The sequence below is a fragment of the Filicampus tigris genome, chromosome 4 (genome assembly GCF_054856515.1).
Source record: "Filicampus tigris isolate MCC_2025a chromosome 4, RoL_Ftig_1.0, whole genome shotgun sequence".
NCBI lineage: Eukaryota > Metazoa > Chordata > Actinopteri > Syngnathiformes > Syngnathidae > Filicampus > Filicampus tigris.
This window is the reverse complement of record NC_141220.1, coordinates 6,450,711-6,460,274: the sequence shown is the minus strand read 5'-3', so window position 1 is coordinate 6,460,274 and position 9,564 is coordinate 6,450,711. Positions and strand designations below refer to the sequence as shown.

Sequence of the window (9,564 nt, the reverse complement as noted above, 5' to 3'; positions counted from 1 at the left end):
TTACTGGGGATGTGGCTAAAACCAAGCCCTGCCTACAGACAAATACTCTTTGCGTTTCGGTAGTGACATGAAAAGTTGGGACAGGTTTTTTTACATAAAAACTTCTAATTTGAAAAAAATCTACAAAATCAATGTCAGTCTTTCACAATACATTTAAAAGCAACCAAAATGTTCTATTAAAGTAAAGTATTTTGTAAATTGGCAAAAATTTTCTACATTTTTTTTCATGAATTGAAATTCAGGAGTTAGAGATTGGAACAGCCACCTCCCAATAGGAAGTGACATAGAAAAGATGACTTTTTATACATTGAGCTTAATAGTATCTCAATTAATGCCTTGTGATAAAACAGATCATAACAAGATATGACTAAATATGCAAAGTCTGAACACTTCATTGTTTTTTAAAATTTGATTTTCATTGTGGGACAGCAATTTCAACCAATTCGGTAGAATGGCTCACAAACACACACAAAAACCTGGCATTTGGGCATTTGAACAGGATTGTCTAGACTTAACTTCCACTGTTGTTCAGTTCTTCGCCCTCCCCTGTTACTCAGAAAAAGCAAAGTGCACAGAGACAGGGGCAGGACATGGTGTTGTGCAACCTCTTTAAAGCAGTGGTGTGTTTTATGTCTGTTCACTCTTCTCCAACATGCTAGCAACAATCCTCCTACCGCTTTGTGTTTTCTTTATCCTCTTTAATTTCATGTGCCGAAGGCCGAAGAATTTTCCACCAGGACCCACTATCTTGCCAGTCCTCGGAAACATCTTGAGCCTGAGCTTGGAGAACCCACTGCAAGACTTTGAGCGGGTACGAAAAACAGGAACGCTTTAAATTGTCATTCATGGAATACATTTTATTCTATTTTAAAACATAATTGTTACATTCCCAAGAATGCATTACTTTATACAATCATTCTATTGAGTTTGCTAGATTTTTGTTTTTGTTTATTTTGTTTTTTTGTTGTTTTTTTTTGGGGGGGGGGCGTATTTTTCACCACTACATACAAAGTCATTGTATAGAATAGAATAAAACCAAGTATGCATGCTTTCGAAGGGAGGGTTTTCACACAACAACTCTACTTTTTCAAAATGGTTGCATAATAAATAGGCAGCTACTATCTGTACACAGTTGAAAGCTGTACCCTTTAACCACACTAATTGAAGCCAAGGCTACTCTTTGGCCTTGACCTTGAGAGTTCACTCACCAGTCATGACTAAAAAAAACTAAATTGAAAAGAGGTGATATCATACAGAAATGTTATAACACTCCATAAACGGTCAAACAAAATACAGTACATAATGATCAGAATTCCACAACATACAAAACCTCAGTGTCTTAATATTTATTTAACTCAGTTAGATTTATATATTTGTCTAGTCATTACCTTTGACAATGATGTTATGCAGTTTATTTAACCAGGTCATTTATTAACAAGTATAATAAATTGTTTTATTTATTAAACATGATGTGACTTGAGTCAAGTGAAATACTATTAAACTGTGGGAAGGATTTGTATTACAGTTCAGGTTTAAAGAAGGGAAATCAACCCAAACACATTTTTTCCAAGAATATGTTCCCAGCAGGCCCACGAGTTGAAACACGGCATGCTGATTAATATTGCGTTCGTGGAATATGAGTTAAGCAGCAAAATCCACCCCTTTGTAGCCATCTCAAGGGGCGGCCATTTTGTCACTTCTGTCGACTGAAAATGACATCACAACTGCTCAACGCTGCACAACGACGCAAACGCCCTCTTTCACTTGTGCGAGTCTAGCAAAATAAAAACAAGAATGAAAAGTCCACCAAGGCGCACAGTTAGACTGCGCTTTGCGCTAAACTTGCCCTGGACACAAAAATAGGGCCCAGTGAGAAAAGTTTTGAAATGATTTATCTTTTTCTCATTTTTTATATCACATAAAGACTTTTCATATCCACTGTACAGTATACACAGTGTAAGTTCTGTTAAAAAAAAGTCTATTTATTTATTTATTTATTTACAAGGATTTTTTGGGCCATTACTATTGAAGGCTATACTTTACAAAATGACCCCAACAATGACCAACTTAATTTGCTCTGCTGGCTTGAGGACTAGCTTGAGATCCTTTTCAAACCTTTATCCTTCCCTTTTACTAAAGTACGCAAATAAACTCAAGAGTTATGAATTCTCTTTAAAGCAGAAGAGTTCTTGGGCTGTCCACTCTTCTCCAACATGTTAATATTAGTTCATATACTGTTCTGTAGGCGGCACGATGATTTATTGGTTAGCACGCCTCACAGTTCAGAGGTCGTTCCTTCCTCTGTGGAGTTTGCATATTCTCCCTGTGCCTGCGTAGGTTTTCTCTGGGTGCTTCGATTTCCTCCCACATTCCAAAAAACATGCACGGTAGGTTGATTGATCACTCTAAATTTCCCCTAGGTGTGATTGTGAGTGTGTATATTTGTTTGTCTCTGTGTGCCCTGTGATTGGCTAGCAATCAGTTCAGGGTGTACCCCGCCTACTGCCCGAAGACAGCTGGGATAGGCTCCAGCACGCCCGCGACGCTTGTGAGGAGAAGAGGTTCAGATAATGGATGGATACTGTTCTGTATTTTTGTATTGTACAAACATTCTATATTGTGTTTATGTTTTCTAAGCTGCGGAAGGCATATGGAAATGTCTACAGCTTGTACCTTGGTCCTAGACCTGCTGTTATTGTCAATGGGTTAGAAGCCATGAAGGAGGCTTTAGTGGCCAAGGCGATTGACTTTGCTGGACGACCCCAAGACCTTTATGTCAATGACACAACAGACAGAAAAGGTATAGTAACACTTATTATTATGATTACTATTATTTTTAATATTATTAGAAGTAGTAGTAGTAGTAGTATCAGTAACACTGTCCCTTGGCCCTAATGCAGAGTCAGCAACAATTAGTTAGCTGTCAGTCTGTGGTGTCAGTCTGTAACACAGTGCCTGTTCTTTGATGGGACAGTGCAACAAGGGTTCCAATCCTGAAGCTAAAATTTGTTCTTGTATTGAAATTAAAAACAAATGTCTCTTGAGCTGGCAGAGTAGTAGCTCAGTTATACAGTGTTTTGAAAAAATGTTTTATTAGGTTACTTCATATTGCCTGTATTACCCACCTGCTACACCTGTTGCAGGAGTTATCCTGGCTGACTACGGTTCTAGTTGGAAGGAACATCGTCGATTTGCTCTGATGACTTTGAGGAACTTTGGTCTTGGGAAGCAGTCAATGGAAGAGAGGATTCTGGGAGAAACTGAATTCATCATAAATAGACTGGAAAAGTGCAATGGTATGGGGGTCAAACATTTTGACCGTACGCTTGAGTTGATGTTCTTAAAAGTTTGAAAATAATACACTGCATTTCATTTCATTTTCAGTTTGTCATGTTTCTGTCTCTGAATCTGTATTGCCAGGCTGGATTTGGTGTTAAAGATGTAACATATCTGTAGTTTGTACAAATGTTTGGCCTTTTTTTTTTTTACTCTTCTACAGGCAGTACCTTGAGTCCCCAACTCATGTTCCATAATGCATCTTCTAACATCATCTGCCAAGTTCTGTTTGGTAAACGCTACGATTATAATGATGAATTCATCAAAGTGATTGTTCATTGTTTCACTGAGAATGCCAAGTTGGCCAATGGACCCTGGGCTATGGTGAGTCCATACTTTTTATTACAATAACATTCAGAAACAAATACACACAATTATAAATAAATAGCTGTTTTTGCAAAATGTTAAAATGATCAATCTTGCCATTTCATACTTTGTTTACAAGCTCTCTACATGTTTATTGAATATGTTCAGAATGAGAGAATACGTTGTTTTTAAAATAATGAAGTGTTTGTTTTTTTTTAATTTGCAGGCCTGTGTAGGTGAATGTATTTTTTTCTCAGAACAAGGAAGAAGTAGTCATGCTTATACCAGATGAGCAGACAAAATACCCCTTAAATGAAGTTACTTAAATAATATATATACAGTATATACTGGTATATCTATCTATCTATCTATCTATCTATCTATCTATCTATCTATCTATCTATCTATCTATCTATCTATCTATCTATCTATCTATCTATCTATCTATCTATCCATCCATCCATCCATCCATCCATCCATCCATCCATCCATCCATCCATCCATCTATCTATCTATCTATCTATCTATCTATCTATCTATCTATCTATCTATCTATCTATCTATCTATCCATCCATCCATCCATCCATCCATCCATCCATCCATCCATCCATCCATCCATCCACCCACCCATCCATCTAATGCTATTGATGGCCGAAATGGGCGATTCCCTGATCCCCAAGGTTTCCAAACCCAATAGGCGAAAGTAAACACTTCAGTTTGTGCGCAATCCACAGGAAGCAGATTAATTAGTGTTATTATGCAGTGCATTTCCACTGGATTGTATATTGAGAGATTACCAATAGTTATTTTCTCATTTATCCTTGTTACAGCTGTATGACTCCTTGCCTATGATTCGTAGTCTTCCATTGCCCTTCATGAAGTCATTTGAAAATGTCAAGGTAAGTTATATGGCTTTGTATTTAATACTAGGGATGAGAATACGTGCTTCCGATCAAAGATGGACTGATTAGTTTTAGACTGATTGGTTACAGACCTAAAACAGGTCACTCTAACAAATCGTGGTAGAGTGTTGTTCTTGTTCTTAGTGAAAATAAAACTATTATACGTTCTACTCTTATTTATTTATTTTTTATCTTTTTAGAAATGTCAAAAACTTGCAAAGGCTTTGTTGGCAGAGCACAAAGTGACGAGAGTCCCTGGGAAACCACGTGACTTTCTTGACTGCTATCTGGATGAAATGGATAAGGTGGTTACACGCGTTAATAATAATGAGCTTGATCAATACGGTGTTGTTGTTGAATCTCGTATGGATTTTGTTTGATAATTTTTTGTTCATGAAAACAATCATTTTCCTTTTTAGAGAAGTGGTGATGATGGTTCCTTATTTTCAGAGCAACAGCTAACCATGTACGCTCTCGATATCCACTTTGCTGGGACAGACACCACCTCCAACACCCTGTTGACTGCTTTCCTTTATCTTATGACTCATCCAGACATACAAGGTATGTTTTTATATATATATATATATATATATATATATATACATATATATATATATATATACTCACACACACACACAATCATGTATTATGTCATAGCTCCCTACCTCTCACTTAATCCCATTCAGGTTATTTAATATGGAATTGGTTTTCAGTTGCATTGAGTGACTTCAGCTTTTTACCAATTTTTTTTTCCACTCACGCCTCTTTTTCCTCTGTATTTGTTAGAGCATTGCCAACAGGAGATTGATGAGGTGTTGAAAGGGAAGGATGAAGCTTGTTTTGATGACAGAAACAATATGCCATACGTGCAGGTAAATCTTCCCATAATAACCTCAGTGATGAAGTATTTTATACTGTATGAAATAATGATGCAAATGATTTGAACTTTTATTTATTTTTGAAGCTTTTATTTTATTTTAAGTTATGATTATGACATGGCTCCTTTTGTAAAAGACCAAACAGTATAATAGTAATAATACAAATTAAAAAAAACAGAGCCAAGGTGCATAATTTGAAATACAGCATTTATCACAAACTTTACAATCTGTCAAATGATAGTTTTTAATTAACGTCTTATTTTGCTCTGACCTATAGTTTGAATTCTAGTCAAATGGAGCATATGTATGTACTTACTGTATGCAAGGCTGTAGCAGCTTACTCGAGTCCGGCCTCGACATATTTTTGTTGTCGTCTCGAACTTGACTCTCACTCCATGGTATTTGATTGGGATTTGTCTCGGACTTGGCCATTGGACTAGCAAAATATTTTTATCGACTGGACCGAGTCCAACTCTGTGTATTTTTTTTCCTAAAAATTAACGTTCTCCTTGAGAAGAAGAAACTTGAAATAAAGTTTTTAAGATTAGCATAATATCCATCTGATTGGTCAAGCATTTTAGTTCAGCTCACTTAAAATACATTTTTATTTTATTTTTATTTAGAAGAATTTATTTAGCTTTGAGTAACACAAGACAATTGATTACCTTTGTTAACTTTTGTTGGGTGAAAATTGAACATGTAAGCACAGAAATGCTTCATAATGAAACAAATCACGACACCTTAAAAACAAAAAGACAGTGATCTTATGCTGACCCAAATGATCATTGTGCAATACTTGTTTATTAAGTAGTCACAGAATCTAGGTGGAAATTGGGGACTACTATTATTAGTAGTAGTAGTGGTGGTGATAGTAGTAGTAGTATTTATTATTTTTTCAACCCCACAAAAAATCTTGAATTAGCGGGGATATACCACCAATAAGCGAAGATCTGCCCCTCCATAAAAATTTTTTTTAAAAAACTTAAAAAATATACTTTTTTTTTAATATTAGTAAAATAATCTCCAAATAGTTGAATCAGCAGACGCAAGCAGGGTGCACTGGAAATCTTTGTATTTTTTTTGCACAGGCAGTAATCCATGAAGTTCAGAGAATAGCGAACACTGTGCCCCTGAGTGTCTTTCACTGTACGACAAGAAGCACAGAGTTGATGGGATATTCTATTCCTAAGGTAAGAGGCAGGACACCACACAAGACTGTTTATCTTCATGAATGCAGGCCTACACTTGGGGTGAACTGTTAACAAAAGGGAAAATATGTTGAAGCACCATATTCGTTTTCATGTGTTTGGCTATTTATTGTCGGGCCACTTCATGGTATGAACAGTGATGTTATATGAAACGTGTATTGCAAGTATTGCATGTCTTTTGTTTTGTTTCTGGTTCATTGACCGTGGTATAATGCGGTCTGTACCGTATGCCACCCTTCTGCAAAGTTTGATGAAGTAATGACTGTGTGGTAGATAGATTGTGTTTGGAGAACTCATATGTTTGTACTCTTTTATGGGGCAAGGAGGAACTACTCTATTTTCTCAAAAGGGTAAAAAGTAAAAATACATTTCTGTATTTGTTTTCTCTTTCTGTGCGGTAGTTTAGAGTGATTATGGATAGAGATGGAAATGCGTTGACTGGTACCAGCAGTGTGCTAGAGAGATGGAAAGAATACTTTGAGAAGTTTATGAATGAGGAAACTGAGACAGAAGGAAGAGTAGAAGCGTAGAGGCAACTGTGGTGGAACAGGGAGTAACAGTGATTAGTAAGTGAGAAGGTAGAAAGGCACTAAAAAGGATGAAAAATGAAAAGGCTGTTGAGGTTTGGACTAGGTTGTTCAATACACTAGACTAGACAGGCATCCTCTCACCCTCTAGTCACTAGAGGGTGAGAGGATGCCTGTGGAATGGAGGAAAGGTGAGCTGGTGTCCATTTTTAAGAAGAAGGGCAATGTGCAGACTTGTGGGAATTGTAAAGCAGAAAAGATGATGAGTCACACAATGGGAAAGCTTAGTGGACATGGGACAGAAGTGACTATTTGTAAGCAACCATATGGTTTCATGCCTAGATCATGCAGACTGATCGGGTTTTTGTTTTAAATAACATTTTATGTTACTTTGGAAAACAATTATCAACATTTTTGCCTATTTTTGACATGTTATGGACCCAACTGGTAACTGAATCATAAGTAATTTATGTTTGTGCATTAGCTGTCAATCTGTCAATTTGAAACAACTACAGTATCTGTTTTTGAATGGAATAGTACATTATTTGTTTTTGCTTACAAAGGTGTTGTTTTGTGTAAATCAATATATGTGACTAAGCAAAAAACCCAATCAAAACAATACCTACAGTATATCCTTCATGGCTTGACAAAAGTTTAAAAAAATAAAATAAAATACAAGGCATCTGATTTACCATTAATATACTGTATTTCTTCAATTATTTTGATGTGACTTTGATACAAAGTTAAATTTATTGTATAGCCATCTGTCTATCACTTTGTCCTCACATCATTTGGCTTCTTTTGCTCCCCAGGGTACAATGATCATCCCAAATCTGACCTCGGTGCTGCATGAGGAAGGCCAGTGGAAATCTCCTCATAAATTCAATCCTGAGAACTTCCTCAACGACAAGGGCGAGTTTGTCAAGCCAGAGGCTTTTATGCCTTTTTCTGCAGGTATGTAGGCACCTTTTTTCAATGTTGAAACTACTGCAAACAAGTTCTCTAATATTTCCTGTACAGGTCCTCGCATGTGTCTCGGTGAGGGGTTGGCTCGTATGGAACTCTTCCTCATCACAGTGACTCTGCTGAGAAAGTTCAAGTTCATCTGGCCTGAGGATGCAGGAGAGCCAGACTTCACCCCAGTCTATGGGGTAACTCTCACTCCCAAACCTTATCGCATGAAGATTCAACTGAGGGCAATGCACTGAAGCTGAGCACAGACATACAAATTCAAGCACAGTAACTATTATTCACTATATTGTACATCCACCTCACAGTGCAGAAGAGGTCATAGGTTCAAATCCGTCGCCGACCTTCCTGTGTGGAGTTTGCATGTTCTACCCGTTCCTGCGTGGGTTTTCTCCGGGTACTCCGGTTTTGTCCCACATTCCAAATACATGCATGGTCGGTTGATTGAACGCTCTAAATTGTCCCTAGGTATGACAGTGTGTCCCCTGCCTACTGCCCGTAGACAGCTGGGATGGGATTCAGCACACCCACGACCCTTGTAAGCGGTTTGGTTAATGGATGGATGGATAAACATATGAAAAAGTTATTATCCAGAAATTGACTTCAATACAAGCTAACAAAATGTACTTATCAAAATAAATATCTCTCAAACAGAAACCTTTCCTGCTCAACTTAAAACAGTATAAATGAATATAAAACAATAAATAATAAGCACAACATTCATAACTTATGAACAGCTCAATGCCACATTATGTGGAGATTTCCTATTTTTTCCATTTATATTTCTTCTGAGATCTTGCTGCAACGGGGAGCGGTTTGTCTTTGACTACTGCAGAGTAAAACTGAGCAAGACATGTCATAGTTGAGGCCCACAATGAGCTCATCTTTACTCAGTTCAGCGGAACATTTGTTTCGCACATTTATCTACTTAATCTTTATAAAAGTGAAACCTAATGTAAACAGGTTTTTACTGTATATATTTATAGTTAAAGTAGTATATCAACCGCCTGTACAGTAAAAATTATGCAAATCTGTTTGAACTTGTAATAAATGTAACGCTGTGCATGTATTCTTTATCTATTCAATATATTACATATCGATTTAACATACTTGTCAATCAATTGTACTTATCTATTGCAACCAAAAGTTATGTTTGTCCAAGTAGCTCTTATGAACAAATTTGTCGAGGGGCGAATTCTCACCCTTTTTGACCTACTGTATGTGTATTCTGCTTTCCAGTCCTCTCTGCAGTTTTTGCTACCGAGAGCTTTTCCTGTTCTTTAGAATCTGAGTGCAGCCGTTGAGCTTGCAACCAATAAGATAAGCGGATTCTGTATCGTTATACGTACTCGTGTATGAATGTGTTGTCAGCTCATTGGTCACAGAGCAGGGGACATCCTAGGTCCTTTACTGTAAGTTGTCATATGAAGGGAACTG

General features: G+C 37.0%; 1 protein-coding gene across 1 annotated transcript; it reads left to right on the top strand.

Moving 5' to 3' along the window:
- Positions 1–590: 590 nt before the first annotated feature.
- On the top strand, positions 591–9,232 carry LOC147148324 (cytochrome P450 2F2-like). The gene is made up of 11 exons (XM_086028648.1): positions 591–811; positions 2,638–2,800; positions 3,144–3,296; positions 3,500–3,660; positions 4,474–4,542; positions 4,746–4,850; positions 4,965–5,106; positions 5,332–5,417; positions 6,512–6,613; positions 7,971–8,112; positions 8,179–9,232. The coding sequence occupies exons 1-11, from the start codon at positions 653–655 to the stop codon at positions 8,364–8,366; spliced, it is 1,470 nt and encodes a 489-aa protein (XP_085884774.1). The 5' UTR covers positions 591–652; the 3' UTR covers positions 8,367–9,232.
- The last annotated feature ends 332 nt before the right edge of the window (positions 9,233–9,564 follow it).